We start from the raw sequence: 26,270 nt of genomic DNA on the forward strand, positions 1-26,270 counted from the left end.
ACACACACACACACACACACACACACACACACACACACACACACACACACACACACACACACACACACACACACACACACACACACACACTGTGGTCACATTAGCATCTTATGCTGTGACCACTGGGCTTTTGAGAGCCCTCCTCTCCAGGGCCTCAGCCCCTCTGCTTATTGAGCCACTAATTGTTTATGCATGAATAATATGTAGCGCTTCAGTCATGCTAATGAGTCGGGTGAAGGCTGGTGCTGGGATCACTTCCATGCACTCGACTCTAATCCCTCCTGTCTGGGGACGCACGGCGTTTAGCCACAAGGAGGCTGCACTGGATTCCTTCTCATTGAATTTGTTTCTGTCTGTTTAACCCTCCGCTGGCCGGGGCTTAGCCCCGCCAAGAGCTCCGGGGGGAGTGGAAGCAGCAGGCCAGAGCCACAGCAGGCAGCACACAGCACACAGCAGTCTGTTGCCCGGTTGGATCTCCTGTATTCTGCTCCATGAGTCCCTCGACTCTTACCCTCTGTTGTCCCTTTTCTATCTGGTTTTGATTACCAGTGTGTGTGTGTGTGTTTTTTTGTGTGTGTGTGTGTGTGCGTGCGTAGCCCTGCACGCAGCCTCGCTGTCGGGCCACGTGGGGCACCGTGCGCCTGCTGCTGGAGAAGGGCGCCATGGTGGACTCTCTGGACGTCATGAAGCACACGCCGCTGTTCCGCGCCTGTGAGATGGGCCAGAGAGACGTCATCCTCACTCTCATCAAGGGTAGGCCCCGCCCCCCCGCGCGCGCGCCACGCAGCTCACCCGACGGAGCTCTGCGTTTTTTTTTGTCCGTGGGGGGGGGGGGGGGGGGGGGGGTGAACGAGGACTCATGATGCTTTCGCCCCCGCGGGGAACAGGCTGCGCGCGCGTGGACCTGGTGGACGTGGACGGCCACACGGCCCTCCACTGGGCCGCGCTGGGCGGGAACGCCGAGGTGTGCCAGGTGCTGATGGAGAACGGGATCAGTCCCAACGTGCAGGTGACAGAGACACACACACACACGCGCTGCACGCACGCACACACAAACACATGCATACACGTAGAATTCATCAGGGAATAAAAACACATGCAGAACGATGTACGGCAGACACGGACACACACACAGCCGTTGTGCACGTTGCGTGTGACCCAGTGGTCGCCCAGCGCCTGTCCGTGGTTGTGAGAGGGTTTGTGTGTGCGGTGACTAGGACCAGGCAGGCCGCACTCCTCTGCAGTGCGCCGCGTACGGAGGCTACATCACCTGCATGGCGGTCCTCATGGAGAACAACGCTGACCCCAACATCCAGGACAAGGAGGTACCGTTACCCTCCAGAGGAGGACGGGACGGGGGGGGGTGGGGGTGAGGGCTGCTGGGTGATGTGCAGGACGTATCAAGGGAGTTTTGTGTGTGTGTGTGTGTTTGTGTGTCATCAGGGGAGGACTGCCCTCCACTGGTCCTGCAACAATGGCTACCTGGACGCTGTCAAGCTGCTCCTGGGGTACAAAGCCTTCCCCAACCACATGGAGCACACGGAGGAGAGGTGAGGGCTGGGAGGGAAGACCACCACGGCACGCACACACAGGGGGGGACCCGGTAGCCAACAATCGAGTTGATTTCTCAAGGCCTTCACGGCCTGTGTATGGAAAGGGGCGTCAGAGTCGCACGACGTTAGAAAACATTAGAAAACATTCCTCAACCCTCAGCCCCGAAACAGGAAAAGGATAGGCATAAAGGAGACATACATAGGGTCTTATCTGTATGTGGAAACTGCCTGAGGGAGCATAGGGGAGCATAAGCTCACATGTATGTGCATGTGTAACACTTACCAACACCTGCATGCAAATGATCTCTGGTGTCTATGCGTGGGTGTATGGATGTGTGTGTCTGTCCCTCCCTGTCTGCCTCTCTGTCTGACTGGTGCATTTGTGTGTGTGTGTGTGTGTGTGTGTGTTTGTATGTGTTTGTGTCTGCACATGTATGTGTGTGTGTGTGTGTGTGTGTGTGGGGGGGGGGGGGGGGGTCTGCATGTATGTGTGTGTGTGTGTGTGTGTGTGTGTGTGTGTGTGTGTGTGTGTGTGTATGTGTTTGTGTCTGCATGTGTGTGTGTGTGCGTGCGTGTTTGCGCGTGTTTGCGCGTGTGTGCGTGCGTGCTTGCATGCGTGCGTGCATGCGTGTGTCGCGTGTGTGCGTGTGTGCGCGGCAGGTACACGCCGCTGGACTACGCCCTGCTGGGGGAGCACAGCGAGGTGACTCAGTTCATGCTGGAGCACGGCGCCCTGTCCATCGCCGCCATCCAGGACATCGCCGCCGCCTCCATCCAGGCGGTGTACAAGGGCTACACGGTGCGCAAGGCCTTCAGGGAGAGGAAGCAGCTGTTCATGAGGCACGAGCAGCTCCGCAAGGACGCCGCCAAGTGAGGGAGCGAGGGCACACGCGCGCACGCGCACACACGCACACGCACACACGCACACACGCATACGCACACACACACTCAAATCCCCCCGCAGCACAACGCACATCTGCATATAGCATTTCCATATCCGTGTGCCTGGACACACAAGGAGGTTTTTTTCTCCCACCTAGGCAAACACTGGCGCCTTTTGTTCAAAGTTTCCACCCACCCTCGTGCTCTCTCTCCCTTTCTCTCTCTGTCTCTCTCTCTCTCTCTCTCTCTCTGTGTCTCTCTGTCTCTCTCTCTCTCTCGCTCTCTCTCTCTCTCTGTGTCTCTCTGTCTCTCTCTCTCTCTGTGTCTCTCTGTCTCTCTGTCTCGCTCTCTCTCTGTGTCTCTCTGTCTCTCTCTCTCTCTCTCTCTGTGCCTCTCTGTCTCTCTCTCTCTCCCGGCGATTAGTGTCACTTACTTGCAAAACAAATTGACTATTGACAATTAAAGGCATTGTGTGTGTGTGTCCCCCCCGCGGAGTCCCCCCCTCCCCCCGTATCTGTCTTACTTTGTGTCATCCTGGCAAACACATGCGTCTTCCCCCCGGCCGGTCCCTCGGCCCGGCTGTCCTCTTTGTCATTTGCTCACGGCGTCACCTTTAACGCCGTCGCCGGCGCTGCGTCATTCGTACGAAGTAAGGCTTCAGAATTTCACCTTTTTTTTTTTAATCCTTTTTATTTTTTTCTTTCTTAAGTAGTAAATGTCATATGTCTGGGAGATGACCTCCACGTGGGTTCTTTTCGTCTGGCTGACGGCCGCCCCGCTCATCTGAACCACTTACAGTGAAGTTGTCGTTAACGAGCGGGTGAGCTTTGTGCGTCTTGCTCATGGACGCCTCGGGTGGTTCTGGAGGCGCGTCAAGCCTGCACGGAGACACACATACACGTCTTACACACATGTCTTACACACATACACACATACAGCCGAGGAGGAGAAAGCAGTTGCTAAGCCTTTTAGATTGAGCAGAAATACGTATTAATGTACAGTTAGTAATTCAGTTTACCAAGGGGCTGTATTTAAAGCTACAAAAAGAATACAAATCAAATAACAAGGCTCAAGACAACCAGAGCGGCCTGCTTGCTTGCGTTGTTCCAGCCCAATGTGGTTCAAAGGAAAGCAAAGACATATTCTAATCTGAGAAAAGTCTTTGTGTTCATTTTTTAACTTCCTCATTGAGTCCATTTCTGATCAAACACAGCTTTGATGGCTCTTGTTTTTTCATTTGGCAGACTGTGGCTCATTAACTGAAACTCACGCCCTGAGTGCTGAGTGCTGAAAGGCTTTCAAAGGGATCCAGGCCAGACTGGCAGCGAGGAACCCCATAGTAACTCGCAAGATCAAGATAGTTTCAAAAGGCTCGACTATCCTGCAGCTAATTAAACACAAACCATCCACAACCGTCCTGGATCCGTCCACTAGCGGCCGCCGTTCTAGTGCTCACGTTACAGTGCAGTCTCCACCTTCAGGTCCACTCGATGTACGTGTCGTTGGAGCGGGATCAACCAGGGGGCCACTACACACCACAAATATAGTCCAGAATTATTCTTATAGTCCAACCTGTGTGTGTGTGTGTGTGTGTGTGTATGCGTGCGTGCGTGCGTGCGTGTGTGTGTGTGTGTGCGTGTGCGCGTGCGTGCGTAGGAAGCGGGAGGAGGAGCAGCGGCGGCGGGAGGTGCAGCAGCAGAGCCCCGTGGCCCTCGCCGAGGCGGGCCAGACGCCGGCAGAGCGAGGGGAGCCTCAGCGCCAGGCCCTGGCCCTCAGGATGAACGGCCTGGCCCTGCACGGGCCCCCCGCGCCGGAGCCCAGGAAGGCCTCCAAAGCAGAACGCCTCAAGGCCAAAGAAGAGCTCCGCAAGCACAAAGGTGACAGGACGTGTGACCACGGCTTTCCATGGCGAGGTGTCTTTGCGTCAGCGCAGTGAAAAGTGATGGCGTAGTGGAGCACTGAGATCAGTGACACGTTCATGGGGATTATCCTGCTGCAAGGAGAGCGCCCTGGTCTTCAGCAATGGCGCGTGTAGGTGCCTCCCCAGAACGTCGGTCTGCAGAGGACTTCTTTGACCTCAGCCTGCCAAAGAAATGGATTCTTTTTGAAGCACGCTGCCTGCTTGCAGTCCAATACCTTACACACCATGTCGGCGTGCTTTAGCTCATGTACGGTGTGTGTAACAGAGCCCCGCACTAACCCCCTCCTCTCCTCACAGCAGCACACACGAGGAGCCGGGGCTCTAGGAGGAGCAGGGAGACGGAGTCACATGACGTCCCCGGCGTTCGTTCCTCCAAGCTGGAGGACCGCTCCCCCTCCGCGAGATGCAGGAGGCTGCCCAGCCCCAACCCCCACCCCCACCCCCCGACCACAGCGACTGCCGCGGCCACAAGGCTGCCCTCGCCCGCCCCCCGGCCCCGTGCGGCCGGGGCCCCGTCGCCGGGCCCCAGAGAGGCTCCGGGTTCGGCGGGCCGCGCGGCCCTCCGCGGGCCGGACACAGAAACCCCGCCCCCCCGGGCCGGGGCCCAGAGCCAGGAGCGGGGCCCCGAGGGCCGGGCCCCTTCAGCCAGGTGTCGCTCCGCCCCCGACCGCAGAGCCCCGTCGGGCGGGACGCAGCAGGCCCCCCCGCACGCGCCCCTCCCCCCCGCGCGCACACCCAGGGAGCGCGACGCACAGCAGGGGGCCAGGAACGAGGCTGCAGGCACCATCCAGAGGGCCTGGAGGAGGTGTGTGTGTGCGTGTGTGTGTGTGTGTGTGCGTGTGTGTGTGTGCGTGTGTGTGTGTGTGCGTGCCTGCGTGCGTGCGTTGTGTGTTTTAAATTACTGGCAGTAACACCTGCCATGGGAGTCTTTACCGTCCACCGACGTGGAGCGTTACATAAGGCACGCGTAGCTCCATACGTCATACTCACCGCCCGCTGCCACGCCCCCGCAGGCGCCCGCACCACCAAACTGGGGGTGTAAACTGGAGGGCTCCCTCTGCTTCAACCAGAGGCTGGAGGGGAGCGGTGGTGCTGTGATAGCGTCCCCTCCAGCAGGGGGCTCTCCGTTAGTGCTTCTATGAGCACGCTCATGTGGTTCGCCGCGGGTCCTCTTGTAACCGCTCTGATCGGTTCAGATGTTCCGTTCACCAGTAACACGCGTACCCTCCTCCCGTGTGTCTGTCGCAGGTTCAGAGCGAGAGAGCGCCCACGGGAGGGCGGGCCCTTGGAGTGGGCGGAGTCAACGAATTCAAGCCACTCCCCTAACAGGAAGAAGACTGAATTAAGGGCGCAATCCGCTAAGTTAACAGCTAGTAAGAACTCAGTGCTGCAAAGCATCTATGGTAAGACTATTTAAGACTATTTAAGACTATTTGAGACTATTTGCATATTAGCATTTTTTTTTTCAGATCATTCATTTTCACAAGGTGAATACAAAATGAATACGAAATACATTTTTCTGAATTTACAACCATGATCCAAGCACACGGCACGAGTATAAGGATGCTAACAGCCACATACCACAAGATGTGTTTGTGTGTGAGTGTGTGTGCGTGTGTGCGTGTGTGTCTAATAACCACTTGGTTTCACCTCACCTCACCGACAGCCCTGACCTTCAGCACACATCACCAGGTGATGACGGGAGAATGGGCAGAAACCACACACACACATGCACACACACATACACACACACACACACACACACACACACACACACACACACACACAGTCAGGCCCACGTCCGCCTACCATTCTCACCCAACAGACCCCTACCTTCTAACGCCGTAGCCCACCCATCCTCCTCAGCGTCTCGCTCCTATCCATCTCTCTCCCTCTCTCTCTCTCTCACTCTCCCTCTCTCCCTCTCTCTCTTTCTCTCTCCCTCTCTCTCTTTCTCTCTCTCTCCCTCTCTCTCTTTCTCTCTCTTTCTCTCTCTCTCTCTTTCTCTCTCTTTCTCTCTCTCTCTCTCTCTCTCTCTCTCCCTCTCTCTCTCTCTCTCTCTCTCTCTCTCCCTCTCTCCTCCTTGAGTCTGACAGTCCTGGCTCTGTGAAAAGTTCAGAGCTGTCAGGGGGAATGTCAGGCGACTGCATTGAGCTATCTGCAGAACACACACGCGCACACGCGCAAACGCCATATGGAGCCACACACACATTTACCAAACATATTCTCGCTCGCTCTCTTTTTTTTCGGTGTCTAGGTGTGTAGGTAGAGGGGGTTTTTGCAGGCAATTGTGGCAGGGAATGGATTAAAATTCAATTCAATGAGACTATTTTTTGACTTATTTCATTATAAACGTATCTCGGGGCCCTTTGATGCCTTCAGTCCCTGAAAGCAACAGAGTCCAGTGCGTCAGCCCAGAGCTGGTGCTGTGTGTGTACTAGGAGCAGCCTGTTCATCAGGGTGGCTGGTAGCCTGGGAACCAGACGGCTCCGCAGGCTCATGTTTGATTTGCTCTGGCAGTCCTGAGCCGCGCTCAGACACACATCCAGCAGACGAGGTCCCATACTCCGCTGGCATGACGCTAGCTGGACGGGATACTTCCTCTTTAGGAAGAACAAACTACTGCACTAAAGTGTTTATTCTTTCATGAGGAAGATGTTTTCGCCTTTTTTCCCCGACATAGTTGACAAGTTGAGCTCATGATTGGTTTTAGGTCCGGTTTGGTCCAGAGGTATTTTTGGTCTGCGGCCGTTCCCTGTGGATGAACTGAATGAATCCCGCCGTCACCATTGTTCCCTTGAGCAAGGCACTTAACCCCAGTCTGCTCTAGGGGAGACTGGCCCTGAAACAATGGATCGTTGTAAGTCACTTTGGATAAAGCGCCTGCTAAATGCAAAAAAATTTAAATTAAATTAACTGAGCTGTTCCAGAATAATATGCGTTTGCAAATTGGTCCGTCGATGTCTGATTGGTTGGAACCAATCAGCGTCCTCTGAGGAATTGGCACAGGATCACCGATCACGTAGATACTCTGTTGGTGATTGACAGATGGTTCATCCAATTACCTGCCAATTATTTTCCAAACAATTTGTGAGTAGGACTTCCCAAATAGTTTTGTGTAACACTCGATGGCACTTTCATTCCTGGTGTGAAAAAGCGATGGAGACACCACCCTTTAAACACTTAGGCCCCAGCGAGAATTGAACTCACGACCCCTGGTTTACAAGACCAGTGCTCTAACCACTGAGCTATGGAGCCGTGCCTGTAGGTGAATCTAGCAGAGCGTCACAAGAAAGGCATACACACCCAGGACAGTCGCTGGCACCACACCCAACGGTGTGCTGACTGAAGGTGCCAGACCTGTTGACAAGCCTAGTGTTTGTAGAAAGTAACCACGAGAGTATCAACTTGGAATCCTTTTCTCCTGAATACACATTTACATATAAGATAAAAATTATAAAATGACATAGTGCCTTTTGTACAAAATTGCAATACAAGGTGCTTAACAATATAATGAAAATAAACATAAATGAATAAATAAAAGGGATTAAGAGAGAGCTGAATTAAATAGGTATGTTTTAGGTTTCATTTAAAGGTGTTCACAGACGGTGACGTCCTGGGCTCCTCCGACGGGCTGGTCCAGAGGCCCCTCCCATAGGCCCTGAGTGACCTGTAGGGAGCCTCAGGAGAACATTTAAATGATAGTGTCTAGTCACTCAAAGAAGGGTTCTGGGTTTGATTCCCAACGCACCCTACCTGTAGGCGTCCTTGAGCAATACGCCCGCCACCCCTCTCTGCTTAATGACGTTATCTGACACCTCATCGTCATCCTCATCCGCTCATCCGGGGTGGGGTCGAGGGGGCAGCAGCTCAAGCATCATCTGACACCCCCTGAAGTAAATACTGAGGACGTTTACCATCTCGTTTTCAGGAAACTCCATGGCCAGACGGGGGCGCTCCCTCAGAAGCGCCCAATCACAGATGCTCCTGGACCTGTCTCTGCGCACCGGGAGTCAGCGTAGGCATCACACACACACACACACACACACACACACACACACACACAGCATTCTAAGCCACCACAGCCGCTGGACGTAGTTGTTTTGTGTCCCACAGTGAGCGGGATAGACTGCGTCCACCTGGGGGACTCCCTGAGCCAGGCCACCCAGTACTCGTACCACCTGAGACCCCAGAGCTCTGGACAGGCGTCCAGGGGTCGGGGGAAGTATTGAGACCGCTGCACACCAGAGCTGTCCAACGACAGGCGTCTGTGACGTCTCCCGGTACACAGAGCGGTCTGGAGGACGTTTGGAACCGGCGGAGGAAAACGGCCCATATTTGCCACATTGACTGCCTCACAATAGTCTCATAAATATTCAATCCTTAATAACTTCTTAATGAGATAAAAAAAAAAAAAAACAAGTCACACAGGACCCAGGAGATGACCTGTGTGGCGTTGGCTTTGGATTGCCAGAGTTAAATGACTCTTCTACCCTCTACCCGTCGGGTCATTCTGCACCCAATCAAGGTGAACCGCACACCCTGCCTGGGTTTCACAAACAGGGGGTCATGGCTGAGGCTTGTCACGCACACACACACACACACACACACTTCCTTCTATAGCTGTACTGGGGAGGGGTACAATAACAGTGTTTTGTAAAAAATAAAAAAGGAATGTGCATGACATCAGACTGATGACCTCACGGGCGGGGTTAATTTGACAGTTGTTGTGTGTAAAAGATAACCTTTAATCCATTGTGGAAGGAAAACAGAATAGTGCGCACACACACACACACACACAGGAATAACCTTTCTGTTGAGGAGAGTGAGACAGTCAATCAGCAGCCAGTCATACAGCCTGCCCACCTGCAGCCCGACGCGTGGAACGCATCAGGCTGCGCTCTCATTGCCATCGTTGCCAATTGGCGTTTGCATCTTGCACAAACTAACTCTTAACTTGTACTTCAATTGTCACTTGTCTTATAAGTATATACCTCAAAATGTGTCTTTTTTTCGTGTATGTTAAAGGTTACGCAAAAAAATAAACAAACTGAAAACGCTTTCTTTTTCCTTTTCATTTATTTTTAGAAAATGCAGACAGAGAAGCCAACATACAGCATGACAATGTTGCGTTTTACAAATGCAAAAACAAGAACGATCTAAAAAGTCCAAACATGGTTTTGAAAAAAGCAATACTTTTTTTAAATCCTTGTCACAAGAAGAATCCCACCGTCTGTTTCTAAACTTTTCCCTTGCGTTGCGTTTGAAGCGCGGTCACTTGAAGAGCCAGGGCGATGGTGCAGGGGCGCAGGGCGGGGGTCTGGTCCTGGCGGGTCAGTACATGTCTCTCAGCCCCAGGCTCCCGCGGTGAGCGGTGGAGGCGTGAGCCATGGTGACGCTGTAGCAGTACAGCAGGTCCGTCAGCCACTGCTCCCTGGTCTCCCCGTGAGCGTACCTCTGGAAGACAGCAGCACAGGGGTCAGACAGGTCTAACCCTACCTCTGGAAGACCACAGCACAGGGGTCAGACAGGTCTAACCCTACCTCTGGAAGACCACAGCACAGGGGTCAGACAGGTCTAACCCTACCTCTGGAAGACCACAGCACAGGGGTCAGACAGGTCTAACCCTACCTCTGGAAGACCACAGCACAGGGGTCAGACAGGTCTAACCCTACCTCTGGAAGACCACAGCACAGGGGTCAGACAGGTCTAACCCTACCTCTGGAAGACCACAGCACAGGGGTCAGACAGGTCTAACCCTACCTCTGGAAGACAGCAGCACAGGGGTCAGACAGGTCTAACCCTACCTCTGGAAGACAGCAGCACAGGGGTCAGACAGGTCTAACCCTACCTCTGGAAGACCACAGCACAGGGGTCAGACAGGTCTAACCCTACCTCTGGAAGACCACAGCACAGGGGTCAGACAGGTCTAACCCTACCTCTGGAAGACAGCAGCACAGGGGTCAGACAGGTCTAACCCTACCTCTGGAAGACAGCAGCACAGGGGTCAGACAGGTCTAACCCTACCTCTGGAAGACCACAGCACAGGGGTCAGACACAAACCACAGCTACACCACACAGGTCAAACACACAGCTACAAGTGCAGCTATTCACAACCACACAGGTCAAACAAGTCCAGCTATTCCAATCAAGTTCATCAACTATCAATTCAAACTTTTCGTCGTTTTCATGCAGAACAGGGTAAAGTGCTCAGCCAGGGAAGCAGCAAGAAAAAAAGAAACAAGTCAAAAACAACAAACTACAAATCAACAAAAACCGATGCCTAAACAGAAAGGTAGACTCAAACCAAGAAGACGACAAGCGCAGCGGTCAGACGGCGGTTCAACGGCAGAGGCGTGTGTGGGGGTCTCCTGGTTTTACCGTCAGCTCCTGGATGATGTGCTGCAGCAGGGCGGTGTTGGCCAGCAGGTGGCTGCGGAGCGGCGCGTGCTGCAGCAGCATGGACAGGACGTGGCCCAGCTGCGGCAGCTCCTCCTCACACAGGTCCCCGACCCGCAGCGCCTGCAGGACGGCGCGGAGCAGCCGCGGCACGTTGGCCAGCGCCGACACGCACGCGCTCCAGATCGCCTCCCTGCAGAGGAAGGGACGACGCACACACACACACACACACGAGGGTGGAGAGGATCACGTGACAGGTGGGGGGGGGGAAAATGATGACATCAGGCCCCAGCGAGATTTGAACTCGCGACCCCTGGTTTACAAGACCAGTGCTCTAACCACTGAGCTATGGCGCCGTGCGTACGCGGCCGGCGACACCATTCGACAATAAGGCACGCCTCAACGTGATCTGGACGCCATGGACTGGTTGCTGTTGTCAGTGGATCGTTTAATGCGATTCAGCCACATCGGTTTCCAAATGTATGTACGTATGTATGACACTCACTTAGTGTCCAATACTCACAATGGACCAACAGATTAACGAGATGCTTTATGCTATGGAATCTCCTGCTGTTTGAATCAACAACGTTGTTTTCAAAATATGTCATATTTGTAAGTCTGTGCCCTTCTACAACCACACTCTCTCACTGTGATTAATTCATCAGTTCCACTGATGAAAACATGCATAATAAAAACATATCAACAGTTCTCCAGGGAAGGCCCAAGGCTGCCCCCTACAGGCCATCGTTAAAAAGGGGTCAGGAGAGCGGAGGCAGCCGCCCCGGGTCTACAGGAGGTCCACGCGTCTACCCAGGACCAAGGCCCACCTCTTGTGCGTGGTCTGTGAGGGCGCCTCCTGCTGGAGGCTGACGAGCAGCGCCAGCAGGCTGAGGCAGCACTGGGCCAGGAAGTGCAGCATGGGCTCACTGGGCAGCACGGACAGCTCCAGGAGCCGCGACACGGCCCGGAGCAGCCCCGCCGCCAGGCTGTCAGGAACCACCCCCAGCTTACCCTGAGACACACACACACACACAGGGCCACACGCACACACAGAGACACAGACACAGACACAGACACAGACACACACACACACACACACACACACACACACACACACACACACACACACACACACACACACACACACACACACACACACACACACACACACACACACAGTTAATTTTGATATCGTCTCATCAGAGAAAAATGCCGAGTTTGAAATTTGAATTGATGCGTTTCTTTCTTGATGCTGATCTCTCCCTACCAGGTGTTTGCAGATGGCATTCTGCAGAATGTCAAAGCATTGCGACTGTGATCCGAGCGTCTCGAGACAATGGCAGACCTCCTGGGAACGAAGAGAAGAAAGAGCATGGTTATCTGGCATCACTGCACACCGACTACATTTAAAGTGCATTACTGATCATCACACTCGCCGATACCCATTTCTGACATCTTCATTGATGTGCTTTCTGATTAAAATGTACGCCAATAAATAAACAAGCGTGAGGAATTTGTTCCGTGGTGTTTTAGACTCGCTGAAGACTTCAGGGGTTGGAGGTGAGACAGGAGGTGTACAGGGGTAACCACATAAACCAGACCCCCCCCCCCCTTCTCCTCTTTCATTTCAAAATCCACAATTCTCATTAGATTTATCAAATTTAAATGTGCGTGCGCGTGCGTGTGCATGCGTGTGCGTATGCGCGCGTGTGTGTGTGTGTGTGTGCGTGCGACCTGTGCACCTGTTGGCATTCTCCCCACCATAAAAAACAATCCTGTCTCATTAGTTCACATCCGAGCCGACACAGTCCATCCCTCAATACTGTCCCCTCCGTCTGCCCCCTAACTCCCCCCCCCTCCCCCCCCTCCCCCCCCCGCCTCCCTGCCAATCACCTGTGATTGGCTCAGACAGGGAGATGAGAGGGGCGGAATCTGAGGCCTTAATTGAGGAGCTAAATTAGTGATTACAGTCAGCACCTCAGACACGTGCGCGCGCCGGCCCCCCGGGCGCGGTTACGTTAACACTACATGTGTTAGCAGGAAATGTCACTTCAATCACGCTATGGGCTCTCATTAGCATTCCTGCGTCTCTCCCCCTTCATGCCCGATAACCACGCATCTCCCAACCTGTGCCACGCGATAAAGGTTCCCCTCTCGGGCCGGTGTGTGTGTGTGTGTGTGTGTGTGTGTGAGAGAGTGAGAGAGTGTGTGTGTGTCCGTCCAGAGGGCTACTGGAAGACTTGAGCTGAGGCCAGAATATCAACACTTTCCGTACACCAGCTTAAAGTCTCCTTCACGTGCACCTCCCCCCGTTGGACCACCGCCTGGTGAGGAGGGGCGGTCACCCGGGAGTTTGGCGATTGCTCTTCTGGGGATAAACGCGAGCCGGGCGGACGCACCTCGACCACGTCCCAGTGGTGTGTGAACTGCTCCAGGAGGGTGGGGTAGAGGCTGAGGGGGGACAGCGGAGAGGGCGGGATGGCGCTGTCGTCGGGGCCGTCCTGCAGCGAGGCCAGGTCCTCCGAGGAGAAGCCCGTCAGCGTGGAGAAGAGGAAGCTGATGTAGTCCACGTCCTGCAGAGCGGCGTCCTGGCTGCCCGTGTTCCAGCCACTCAGAGAGGACCTGGAGGACGACACGCGCGACCTGCAGTTGACTCGTCATCGTCATGGTTATGAATTGCATTAGCACCACCCTTTACTAACTCAGGGTGCACTGTATACCACGTAATCAAATGAGTTTCCAGTCAAAGGGCGTCAGCTTTGAACTTGACCACTTTTTACTATTCACCAGGGGCCGTATTCACAAAGAATCTTAGGGCTAAAAGTAGGTCATAAGTGGCGAATTTAGGAGTAACTCCTAAAAATAATGGGCGTGTCAGTCTTAAATTTGGGACTCCTAACTTTTTTCACTAAGAGCAATTCACCTAAAATATAAGTATTTTAGGCCTAAAAGTAGCACCTAAGTCTAGGAGAGCTTAAAAGTCCTCGAGAGGACTCCTAACTCAGTAAGACCTATTCACAAAGAATCAGAAAATGGCTGCAATGTGACCGAATGCTTTGGAGACAATGGAGGACAGCCAATTGATAAGGCGATATAGGCAAAATCGTGAGGGTATCAAACTTGTGGTTGAATTAGTGAATAACACTCCGATATTTAGCAACAGGGAAAATGCAACTTTGCAATGACAGCGATTTAGGAATATCACAACCATCAGTGATGGTTAAAACACACGGGGGCAATGTTACAAATGTAGGCCTACCTTAAATCATCCTTAATTATTTAATATATAAATATAAATAAATCACTTAAACCATCATTATTTGTCTCATGTAGGCCTATTAATAGTAATACAACACTTTAATCATCATTATTTTTTTCAAATAAAAATAAATGGTTTGAAGTAAAAAATAATAGGCCTATAACTACTCTTACTTATGATTACTATCTAATAATTTATTGTAAGATCATTTTTTGTATTGAGTTTATAATCTGCTCAGTAAGGAGTCGGGAGTCGGACCAGTTGGGCTTTCGCTTGCGTTTCACGTTGTCTTCTCCTTCATTCATCATGATAGGAGGACTTGAACGGCGGTATGGGCTGATATTTAAAGTGTTTAGTGGCGTAGCCACGGGTGTGCCTGGGACACCCAAGCGTGGTCCTGGCACACCTAAATATTTTCAGAATGAATTCATTACAACGATTTCTTTCAATTGAAAGCAAAATGTTGACAGAGCGCGGTGAGCGGTGCGCGTTGCACTAGGACTGCGTAGTGACCGGTCTAGGTCCACGCATTCGCTACCACAGAAGCGGAGCTGTGAAGGAAACCCCCCTATTGGATTTTGTGATTATATCCAAACATTTCATTCCCCCATGTAGGCCTACAGCGTGGAGTGATTTAGTGGAGAGCCAGGGCTGCTTTCAGGATGGTCGTATCGATCGCTCCGGACCCTGGCTTCCACTGGACACTTACAGCAGTTATTCTAACAGCGTTCCGGTAAATCACAGTGAACTTGAGGCCACCCAAACTCTCACAGGCGCACCTTAATTACAATCTCTGGCTACGCCCAAACTTTAAGTGCTGGAAATATGCTCATTGGATAATAGTTTGCAGGGTGCTTTTAATTACTTCCTTGAGATAATGCAATTTACGTATTTTTATTGTTTGCTTTGGCTCTCTTTTTAACGTGCATACAACGTCATTATCGTGGTCTACACAAACTTGTCATTGTGCGTGTATTCTGCTAACTGCACTGTCCATAACTGTTTGATAGGACTTCATTTGTAGCCTAGGCTATTTCCTTATTTTTCGTTGATTTAGTGGGCTCGTTTGTGGGAAGTTGCGAATGAGTTTCACGGAGACCGCCGGCACTCAACAGCCAATCACTGTACTGACCGCTTCAAAACTCGTGCACGAGAATCGACGTAAGGGGGCGTTAGGGGGCGTTACTCTTAGTTCACTCTTAGTGATTTATCCTTAGTATGAGTAGGTCTCAGCGGCTTTGTCAATTACTTTTAAGAAAAAAACTCCTCCGTAAAATGTTTTAGCGCGAGTTAGGAGCACTCCTAGCGGTAAGATAAAAAGCTTTGTGAATACGGCCCCAGGTTTATTGCTAAATGGAAATTAATTAATAAATCGTGATTAAACTGCACTATTGTATGGTCTGCATTCCTTTAACACATTATTTCTCCATCTCATTCCAGCATCCAAGATGGTTTTTCCCCCTGTATTGCCAAGTTGTCCCAAAACGACTCGAGTCACGTCTGCAGTCTCCATGTAGTCTGTAGACGACGTGTGCGTCCGCCATAAAGTATACTCCTCTAGACCAGCCGGAGGGGAAATGTGCAAGAAGAGGAAATGTGTGTGTGACCAGCAGTGTCTGCTGCTCCGGCCCGCGGGCCGGGATGGAACCGGCCGTTATCTCAGCGCTCCGAGAGGAGGCCGCATTCCAATCAACCAAAGAGCTCTTTGTACTTCACCACACACACACACACACACACACACACACACACACACACACACACACACACACACACACACACACACACACACACACACACACACACACACACACACACACACACACACACACGTCTCAAATGTTTTTGTCATTGATTATGTCTCCTAATCAGAACCCGTCGAGGGGAACATACTAGATTCAGAGCGGGGGGGGGGGGGGGGCAAACCCCAACGCCGCTCCCCTATGGCTCTACTGCGGCCCTTCAGCAAACCTGGGAGCGTCTCCTTCCCTCCGTCCGTCTGTCTGTCTGTCTGTCTGTCTGTCTGTCTGGGCTTCTCTTTTGTGTAATTGCTTGATTCTATTAGCGGGCCACATTCCACTACCGTGGGCCGTCTCCTCTGTAACCAGGAGTCCCTGGTGTGTTCTCCCCTCCGTACTCCCGACACCCCCCTGTAAAGAGCTGGGTGCTGAGCGCCCGTCGCCCCCGGGGACCCCCCGGGGAGGCCCCACCTGAGGTGCAGGATGCGGATCAGGGAGGCCGCCAGGCCGGCAGAGATGCGCCCCGCCGTGCAGCAGCGGCTCAGGTTGGCCAGCAGGGGCTGGGGCAGCTTGGGCAGGAAGTAGAGCAGCTGCACCAGGCGCTGCTGGGACTTGGCGGGCAGCAGCACGGCCACGCCTTCCTGGGGATCTGTGGACGCAGGGGTCACCGGTCAGGGGTCACCGGTCAGGGTCAGGGTTCACCGGTCACCGCGGTCACCGGTCACCGGGCGGCGGCGGCGGTGACGACGTGTCCGGCGCGCGGCCGCTCGCCAAGACGTTGGACGCGGGAGCACACGGTGGGGAAGCCAGACTAGACGGGCGTGTCCACAGTGGTGAGTGATCAGATAATGGTCTGTGTGTGCGTCTCGCTGGTCTCTGACGCACATGCTGATGTCAGAAACCCGGCAGACAAAAGGAGTCTTGTGATGGTGAATTGCCGGCTCTACGGCAGTTTCTATTAGACCGTTAATCCATCCCCCCGCCCGGCCCATAGCCCTCCCTCCCTCCCACACCAGCCCAGCAACCAACGTCCGACCCCTGGCTATGTGTGTGCTTACAACACTCGCTCATAAATGTGACCGGGAACAGATTTATGTAGAGGGGGGAGGGAGGGGGGTATTTGGAGTCAAATGGGTCTGTCTGTGTAACCGCACAAAGACATATCATCTCTAACCATGATCCAGATCTGCCCTGATTGCTCTCTGCCAGGGGTTGATATTAAATTTGGACCAAGTTTTCTGATGCATGCGTGGCACCACACTGCCCCCTAGTGCCGATCGGCAGAACTTGTCACACTTCCAGTGGGACGTTGAGACATTGTGCCGTTTCTCCATTAAGTACACTATTACTCATTAACTATTGCGTATACACATTCTTAGACATGCGCCACGTTGGATCCTCTCCTATATCCGTCTCCATCTGTAACTACACATTGAAGCCACTAACAGAGAGGAGACTGCAGTCCAACATTTAGTGTCTACATAACAGGTCAATGTGACCCACATACAAAACAATATATTGTGATCACCACGTCTCAATGAGCAAAGGGTGATTTTAAATGAACGAGCGTTACCATAGATCCGGCAGGCGTTGCTCTGCAGACTGCTGAGCAGTTCCTTGTTCCCCCTGGAGGCAGCGGCCTGGATGGCCAGGATGAGCCTGGCAGACAGGGCCGGGTTACGGTGACCCAGTTGGCACAACTGGACAGGGAGAGCGGCCAGCCATCGACCCAGCACCTTACTCCTGGAGAGGGGAAGGAGCAGAGAGTTCTGGTGTGAAACAACAGCAGCAGAGGAGATTTAGCTTCATGAACTAAAACAAGAGAAGTCTTTCCACATTACCAAACTACACTAAAGACAAACGCAGGCTTCAAAGTAAAAGATGTTCCTCAAATAATAACCGGGCAATAAAAAGCTAAATAGGGTGAGAAACGTCTACAACTTTCTGTGAAACGTGTAAAATGCTACTTTCTATAAACATGAATAGTATGCTACAAAATAAAACAAGGTTGGCTACCTGGCTATGTGTGTGTGTCCTTGTTCCTGGAGGTAGAGCTTGCTGAAGAAGGACAACAGTAAGGAGCGCGTCTGCAGAGTCAGATTCCTCTGCTGGTAGTGGATGTAGACTGCAGCCAACAGGTCCTCAGTCAGGGCTGTAAAGTGGACATTGACAACATTGACAAGACAGCCGCTGACTGTGAGAAAGGAAACACACCGTCAAATGACCCAACGCACAATACTTAATGCTGAGTCACACGTGTATTACCTAAAAGGACCCAGTGCACATCAATTGCACAATGATCAGACAAGCTATGTTGCATAGCATATTGCATTTTTTTTTTCCTTTTAAAATCTAATTGTATTTGCAGTAGAATGGATGCATAGAACAAAGAAAACACCACAACCAGGGAATGTCCCCAAACAGCTTGTCGGTATACTAGTTTGTACAATATTTAAATATCCATAAAAATGACCAACCAAGGTAAATCTGTATATTATTATTATTATATATATTGACAGACAGAACTATTGCAAACTATTCCAATAGCATACACACAAAGACTCGCACACCCTGCGTCTTTTTGTACTTTTATAAGTCCCACTTTGCCAAGAAATACCTCACTTAACCTCTCCCCATGCAACACTGTGTGAACCATTTGAAGAGGATCGCCAACACAGCAAGTAGCCCTGTGTCACGCTGCCCCTCTCATCAAGTAGTATATCATATCAGTGTCACGCTGCACCTCTCATCAAGTAGTATATCATATCAGTGTCACGCTGCACCTCTCATCAAGTAGTATATCATATCAGTGTCACGCTGCACCTCTCATCAAGTAGTATATCATATCAGTGTCACGCTGCACCTCTCATCAAGTAGTATATCATATCAGTGTCACTGCACCTCTCATCAAGTAGTATATCATATCAGAGTCACACTGCACCTCTCATCAAGTAGTATATCATATCAGTGTCACGCTGCACCTCTCATCAAGTAGTATATCATATCAGAGTCACTGCACCTCTCATCAAGTAGTATATCATATCAGAGTCACTGCACCTCTCATCAAGTAGTATATCATATCAGAGTCACTGCACCTCTCATCAAGTAGTATATCATATCAGTGTCACTGCACCTCTCATCAAGTAGTATATCATATCAGTGTCACGCTGCACCTCTCATCAAGTAGTATATCATATCAGAGTCACTGCACCTCTCATCAAGTAGTATATCATATCAGTGTCACGCTGCACCTCTCATCAAGTAGTACATCATATCAGTGTCACGCTGCACCTCTCATCAAGTAGTATATCATATCAGTGTCACTGCACCTCTCATCAAGTAGTATATCATATCAGAGTCACTGCACCTCTCATCAAGTAGTATATCATATCAGAGTCACTGCACCTCTCATCAAGTAGTATATCATATCAGAGTCACTGCACCTCTCATCAAGTAGTATATCATATCAGTGTCACGCTGCACCTCTCATCAAGTAGTATATCATATCAGAGTCACTGCACCTCTCATCAAGTAGTATATCATATCAGTGTCACTGCACCTCTCATCAAGTAGTATATCATATCAGTCACACTGCACCTCTCATCAAGTAGTATATCATATCAGTGTCACGCTGCACCTCTCATCAAGTAGTATATCATATCAGAGTCACTGCACCTCTCATCAAGTAGTATATCATATCAGTGTCACTGCACCTCTCATCAAGTAGTATATCATATCAGTGTCACGCTGCACCTCTCATCAAGTAGTATATCATATCAGAGTCACTGCACCTCTCATCAAGTAGTATATCATATCAGTGTCACGCTGCACCTCTCATCAAGTAGTACATCATATCAGTGTCACGCTGCACCTCTCATCAAGTAGTATATCATATCAGAGTCACTGCACCTCTCATCAAGTAGTATATCATATCAGTGTCACTGCACCTCTCATCAAGTAGTATATCATATCAGAGTCACACTGCACCTCTCATCAAGTAGTATATCATATCAGAGTCACACTGCACCTCTCATCAAGTAGTATATCATATCAGAGTCACTGCACCTCTCATCAAGTAGTATATCATATCAGTGTCACTGCACCTCTCATCAAGTAGTATATCATATCAGTGTCACTGCACCTCTTATCAAGTAGTATATCATATCAGAGTCACTGCACCTCTCATCAAGTAGTATATCATATCAGAGTCACTGCACCTCTCATCAAGTAGTATATCATATCAGTGTCACTGCACCTCTCATCAAGTAGTATATCATATCAGAGTCACTGCACCTCTCATCAAGTAGTATATCATATCAGTGTCACTGCACCTCTCATCAAGTAGTATATCATATCAGTGTCACTGCACCTCTCATCAAGTAGTATATCATATCAGAGTCACTGCACCTCTCATCAAGTAGTATATCATATCAGAGTCACTGCACCTCTCATCAAGTAGTATATCATATCAGAGTCACTGCACCTCTGCTCCTCTCCTTGAGCAGCATCTTCCACACGGCGTCCAGCAGCATGTGGAGCTGCTTGTAGCCGAGCTTCACGCCGTTGGCCAGGGTGTCCCGGACAAACGTCCTGAGGGGCAGCAGCCAGTCGGCGTCCTTGTCCTGGCCGGCGTGCTGCCGCTGGCTGAGGGCCACCATCACCTGGCACAGGGTGATGTTGAGTCCCAGGGGCTCCACCGTCGGGGCGGGCAGCGCCGGCGCCTGCTTGGTTCTAGGGGACATTGGATGCAGACAAGGGGAAGCGTCACCATGGTGCTGAGAACTCATGTTTCAGCAGAGATCGCTGCACAAAATAAACTTTGGTTGAAATGGAACATATTATTAATTAATTATGAATATTTTGCATGCATTGGTCATCCATCAATGTCCATTTTATAATGAAACCCATAATATTAATTGTAACAATGTACTTCCCACTAAATTTAATTTACTGTTTCATACCCTTGGTTATGCAGAATGACAGAGAAAACCCCCGCCTGTCTTATTGTATTCAGATTTCTCACCTCTTGAGATCAGGCTTTTTCTTGGGCTTCGGGGCGTCCAGGACGCCGTAGGGAAAGTTTTTCATGAAGTGCTGTTTAAAATTCTCCAGGTATTCGCTGCGGAACCAGGTGTCCTACACAGAGAACATCTTAGCTGTTACTTACTAAAATCAGGACACTCTTTCAACCAAACCACTGTGTGTGCATACTGGTGTGTTCCTCACCAGGACGTCCTGGTGTTCCCTCTGTGGAGCCAGTTTCCTCAGCAGCTGCAGGATAGAAAGCACCTGGAACATGATGGACATTGCTTCTGGGGTGAGCAGGTGGGCCCCCTCGCTGCTGTTCCATGTAGAGTCGGTGGCGGTGGCCTCCACCCACACTTCCAGCAGCAGGGGCACCAGGGTGGCGGCAAAGTTCTGAACTGCTTCAGCAGAGCCCAGGCCCTCCCCTACTCCAGCTCCAAGCTCCACCTCCGGCCTGCAGAATGACACCGAGGGAGGGCGTCAGAGAGAGCATGTAGTTCAAGTTCAAGTTCAAGTTTTTATTTATCAAGTACTCATAAATCATAATTTATCAGTATTGAAAATTGTTGTGCTCAAATGTCTGTTCAACTTAAAGAATAAATAAAATACTGGAGTTAAGGATGGAGAAAAAGGGTAGAATAAAAAATAATAATGTTCAAGGACAGTTCAGCATCCTGATGGCATGAGGGTAAAAACTATCCCTGTATCTGCTGTATATGTAGACCTCATTACAAAGAATGACAAGAATGAAATGACATTTTTTGGGGTTCTGAACGCATTTGGGGGTACTAGAAAAGGCTTACATGCCTGTATGTTAAAAAAGACCCCTTATTATTGTCACACTGTTCATGTCTGCAAAACCAATTTCAGCAGCTTTCAAAAACATTCAACTGTTCAACATTCAACTGTTTTGTATCATGTCGCCCGAGTAGCCCAGTCTGTTGTGATCAGTTAGCACGCCCACTCTGTTGCGATTATGGCGTGTTCCAGATGCCTCGGACACCACCTGCACAAGTTGCTTTTGTGATGTAATTTCCTGGCTTGTAGCACTTGTAGCGTTCCCGGTTGTCTTTGTGATTGTGTGATGTCATTGGCTAGTCATTGTTATTGTTAGCTACATTAGCCTCTTTAGCAAACCAGCTCGAAAACAAACAACACAACTTTACATTGTATTGCACGCACAGCAAGGAATAAAGTAGCAATGTAATCAAGTGTGTAAGAGCATTTAAAATCAACATTAAAATGACCAACGTGGTACAAATACAAAGAAAATAGATCTCTTCACGGGCGCAGCCATTTTTGTTGTCGAGTCGTGCGGTGGGCCTCACTGAACTCGCTCTACTCTCAGAATCCCGAGTGGGAGCGACCAAAGGGGGCGTTCCTCCGTGAAATGCCGCAAGAAAGCTGGGAGATTTCCCCACTTGCAACTCGTGCAGGTGGTGTGCGAGGCATCTGGAACTAGGGCTGCACGATATTAGGAAAACATGCGATAACATTATTCTATATTAATATAACGATATGACTTAAAGCGATATTTAATGTTTTTGTTCACACTACTTGTTGCCAACATAGACTGATGCAGAAATTAAAAAAGAAATGCATTGTTTCCATTCCAACATTATTTTTATTTGGAAAAATGCAGCTACACCTGCAATGCTGGCCATAAGTCACTTTGCCCCCTTAAACATTTTGTGAAATATTTGTATGTCTAAGGCCCCGTCCACAGGGAACCGATTTTTTTGTTGAAAACGCATAAGTCTTGTGCGTTTGGGCCGACCGTCCAGACGGTCAAAGTGAAGGGTGTTACCCCTGAGAGAACATCGGCCCTGGAGTGAACGTCTCCCCTACTACCACTCACAAACTGTTTTTACCCGCAGGCCATCAGGCTTCTCAACCAGTAACACTAACCCTGTTGATCATATTGATCTCATGAACACTTCTTGTACATTCAATGCACATTACCTTAAATCCCTCTCTTTTTTCTCCCTGTTTACATTATTAAGTACTGCTGCTAGTGTTCTATTTCTATGACGTTCTATTTCATTTCTTTTTGTGATGTATACTCCTGCTATTCCTGCCATATTTTGTGATATTTCATTATCGGCACATTCCACTTTAAATCTACAATCTATGATACTTAATGTTTACACTCTCCATTGGATACATGCTGCACTGGATACATTACATACATTACTCATTTCACTTTATACCTATAGTATATATAGTATATATAGTATTTAATGTTTCCACTCTTCATTGGACACACATGCTGCATTGGTAAACGTTTATATTCTCTTAAACTATCAATAGTGTTCTTGTTTTATTATATATTATATATTTTTATTATGTATACTTTTTATTATATATATATATTTTATTATGTTGCTATTCTTACCACATTTCTATTCTATTTTTTTGATATATTTATTTGTGTCTCTTTTGTTAATCTATTATATTAATACTACGTATTGTTTGCCTGCCAGGTCAATAAGAATTTCAATGTACAGAATGACCCTACGTTTTCTGAACAAATGACAATAAAACACGTTGACCCTGTGCTCCTCATACGGTCGGGGAGCCGACAGCAGGAAAGGTGTAACAGAACACTAACCATCTCGTAGTGGAGCGCAAGAGAGTATATGTGCTCCAATAGTGCGAAATAAAAATAAAGCACATTCATTTGAATGATTTTAGTTTGTGTGTGATTTATCGCGGGCACGGGTCGGGTAACGGGCCATTGATTGATAGCGTGATGACGATAAATTCTTATATATCGTGCAGCCCTATCTGGAACACACCATTAGTCAAACGCTTTGCGCGTGTGTCTGCAAATTCACACCCCCAAGAAATTTGCGGGTAGCCGGGAGTTGCGACTTCTGCGCTTTAGCCCCACCCACTGTCTGTCGTCAAACAAGCCGTTTCTAGCACTTATTGAGGGGGTTGAGGTGGACGTGAATACTCCCCCTGGCTTGGAATTTTTTTGCTAGCTTAGCAGACTTAAAACATGTATTGCCGAGGCAAGGGGGGTACATACCGGAGCCTGAAAGTGGAGTGGGGAGTCGGCTTGGCTCCCGAATGCTCATAAACCTTGACCTCCGTCCTGCTGTAGGTGAGCTCTTCCCAGTTGAGATCCAGGGGGATCAGCCCTCCCTCCTCGTTGGAACCAAACACCCCTTCACTTGGGCTGCACATATCTCCCTCCTCGGTCGGACTCTCCTCTACTACTGCCTGAAGAAAAAGCCCCAGCCTGAAATGCAGGGAGAAGTACAGCATGAAGGGACAATTTGGACTTCTGTTTGTATGCATGTTTCAGGCCAGATAGGGTCCAAGACTGCTTGCAAATCACAGCATGATTCAGACATGTGAATGACTATTACAGTGGTTACTTACCATCTCATTTCACTTAGCTGCTTAGTATGCAGATAACTGTATACAAACACTAAAATCAGTGTAAGTAAAAAGGCAACTTCTAGATGTTCGACACTAGTAAATACACAGACCTTTTTTTATTCTGGAAAAAGTGTGATGTGGACATTAATCTGACTTGTATTAAGCAAGCATTCATATGTGTATTCGTAGCAGTCAAATTGTGATGTGATCATCAGAGATGCTTTGTAGTGTCGTCTCCATGAGTGTCAACATGTACCTGAGGAGCACAGTGAGACGCCACTGCTGACCAGTCATAGCCTTGCCGGGGTTGACTGTAAGCGCCCATCTACTCCCCTTAGTATCCTGGGGCTTCTTGCTCCCTCCACTACTGCTGCCGCCGCTGCGTCGGTGGGAAATCAGCTCCAGGAAGTTTGTGAGGAGGACAGAAGGCCGCGATGCGAGCAGGGCAGGGTAGTGTTCCAGCAATACGTCTAGGACCTTCAGGGCATCCTCCTGGATTCCCCCCTCAATGTGTGTCATGGCACAAGACAGGTGGGCACTAAGAAGGGGGAAGAATGGAGCCACTCTCTCTGCTGGTACACACTGGGCAAGGAACCTGGTGAAGCACAACATATGAAGACGTTTATGCAATGACATATCAGAGTGAGAAAGGAGACATGTTCTTCTCATAGTGACATCATTTTAAACATTGATGTCACCATTTTCCCCAAAATAAGTATCAGCTGATAAGTAAAAATGTCCAACTATGAGGTACATGCACCACTTCCCCTCTAGGCAGTGGTGTATGATAAGAATGATAAGTGGTGTCAGATGATAAGAATAAACCAAAACAACAATAAACAAATCATCTGAGGATTCTGACCTGAGCAACTTCGTGGCCGCCATGCGGACATTGGCATCCTTGTCTGTGAACACGGCGGCCACCTCAGAGAGGAGGCGGGAGAGGTGCTGCTCCAGCAGCGACGGGTTCTTCAGCAGCAGCTCCCTCAGGCCCGTCAGGGAGCTCAGCTTCACGTTGCCGTTGAAGTGGTGGAGCTGGGACAGCAGGTCCTAAATGCAGGAAGGAAATTGATTTTGTGACCAACAAAAACCAAAGAGTCTGGAATGTAGAGCAAAACTATTGTTTTTCAATGTGTTATGAGAGAAAGACCCACAGAAAATGAGGTGACAAGCAAAGGAAATGTAAGAAGACTTACATTGATGCCGAGCTGTCTGTGCGTGGTGGGGCCGCTATCTCTTTTCAACTGTTCAGAGAGATGGATCCCCTTGGAGCGGAAGTTGGTATTGGTGGCATTATCTGCTTTGGGCTTCTTCTTTCCCACCTTCAGCTTGACTTTCTGGAAGTCGTCCTGTCTCTTCTTCCTCTTGGACTTCATAGCTGTAGTCTACAATATATCAATAATAGTTGTAAATAAGCGAACCAACGCACACATGGGGGAAAGGAATAAAATAACTCACTCAAATTGTAAGGAAAATGTATTAACAACCGGCCTTTAGCAAGCAATTTAATTTCGTAGCATATGCACTACACTGTTTTCTGTTGCTAGAGAATAAGAATAACCCAGCCTTATGTCAATTGTAGCTTAACAGGAGCAAAACAGTATCAACAATAATAGCGCTAACTGAGAAGTGATCTTTTATTATTATTGTGTTTGGGTATCATACATGAAATAAACGTGGCAATGTGCAAATATATATTCATAAAATAACAAACCTTTCAAGCATGCCTCACAGAAACAGCAAACATGAAGCTCGTGTTGTTGATGGGTCCTTAAGCCATGGGTAGCCTTGATTTGCTACCCGGGACCGCCAGGAAACACATTACGCCGTGCCCTGAGTTATAGCTATTTGCTATATGACCACAATCTACATTTGAAATTCAAATATCTAAGATATGGCGCATTCAATTCCACTTTTTTTTCTTGTGTTGCAGTTTTTCCCCTCAAATAAAATATGTTTATGAGTACCGTAATATAAATCGAGCCCACTACAAAGTCGTCTTTCCGTTAGCCTTGAAAAGGTGTGCATTTTAATACCAGCATCACCATATTTCCAGCCAAATTAAAGAACAAAAGATCACTATACTTTATGAATCCAATTGAATC

At 49.5% G+C, this 26,270-nt stretch overlaps 2 protein-coding genes and 2 non-coding genes across 4 annotated transcripts; 1 reads left to right on the forward strand and 3 right to left on the reverse strand.

The window, feature by feature from the left end:
- The first annotated feature begins 601 nt into the window (after positions 1-601).
- Positions 602-9,408, forward strand: LOC311351909 (inversin-like). The gene is made up of 10 exons (XM_084472068.1): positions 602-753; positions 888-1,009; positions 1,218-1,325; positions 1,444-1,550; positions 2,214-2,423; positions 4,092-4,312; positions 4,654-5,161; positions 5,605-5,759; positions 8,288-8,374; positions 8,473-9,408. Exons 1-10 carry the CDS (start codon positions 663-665, stop codon positions 8,586-8,588), a joined length of 1,725 nt encoding a protein of 574 aa, XP_084328194.1. The 5' UTR covers positions 602-662; the 3' UTR covers positions 8,589-9,408.
- On the reverse strand, positions 7,542-7,614 carry AC3HAE_022445 (transfer RNA threonine (anticodon UGU)). Its single transcript has one exon. It is a non-coding gene; the product is annotated as a tRNA-Thr (tRNA).
- Positions 9,409-9,434: 26 nt separating the features above from the next.
- tex10 (testis expressed 10) lies at positions 9,435-25,927 on the reverse strand. Its single transcript, XM_084472069.1, has 16 exons — positions 25,880-25,927; positions 25,362-25,550; positions 25,028-25,215; positions 24,422-24,760; positions 23,810-24,022; positions 20,977-21,229; positions 20,774-20,886; positions 20,234-20,481; positions 17,767-17,902; positions 17,324-17,493; positions 16,222-16,399; positions 13,155-13,377; positions 12,023-12,103; positions 11,583-11,767; positions 10,738-10,948; positions 9,435-9,813 (listed from the first exon to the last, which is right to left on the reverse strand). Exons 2-16 carry the CDS (start codon positions 25,539-25,541, stop codon positions 9,691-9,693), a joined length of 2,841 nt encoding a protein of 946 aa, XP_084328195.1. The 5' UTR covers positions 25,542-25,550; positions 25,880-25,927; the 3' UTR covers positions 9,435-9,690.
- AC3HAE_022446 (transfer RNA threonine (anticodon UGU)) lies at positions 11,039-11,111 on the reverse strand. The gene has a single exon. It is a non-coding gene; the product is annotated as a tRNA-Thr (tRNA).
- Positions 25,928-26,270: the final 343 nt, after the last annotated feature.

Source organism: Micromesistius poutassou, assembly GCF_964030765.1.
Source record: "Micromesistius poutassou genome assembly, chromosome: 8".
Lineage (NCBI taxonomy): Eukaryota > Metazoa > Chordata > Actinopteri > Gadiformes > Gadidae > Micromesistius > Micromesistius poutassou.

Bases quoted from the DNA above. Each gene is read 5' to 3' on its own strand.
- tex10 (XM_084472069.1), bottom strand. From the start codon at position 25,541: ATGAAGTCCAAGAGGAAGAAGAGACAGGACGACTTCCAGAAAGTCAAG. The intron at 20,482-20,773 runs GTGAGAAATCTG...AATGTCCCCTAG, and splicing joins AAAAAGCCTGATCTCAAGAG to AACCAAGCAGGCGCCGGCGC. The intron at 9,814-10,737 runs GTAAAACCAGGA...GCTGTCTTCCAG, and splicing joins ACATCATCCAGGAGCTGACG to AGGTACGCTCACGGGGAGAC.
- LOC311351909 (XM_084472068.1), top strand. From the start codon at position 663: ATGGTGGACTCTCTGGACGTCATGAAGCACACGCCGCTGTTCCGCGCC. The intron at 1,551-2,213 runs GTGAGGGCTGGG...TGTGCGCGGCAG, and splicing joins ATGGAGCACACGGAGGAGAG to GTACACGCCGCTGGACTACG. The intron at 2,424-4,091 runs GTGAGGGAGCGA...GTGCGTGCGTAG, and splicing joins CTCCGCAAGGACGCCGCCAA to GAAGCGGGAGGAGGAGCAGC.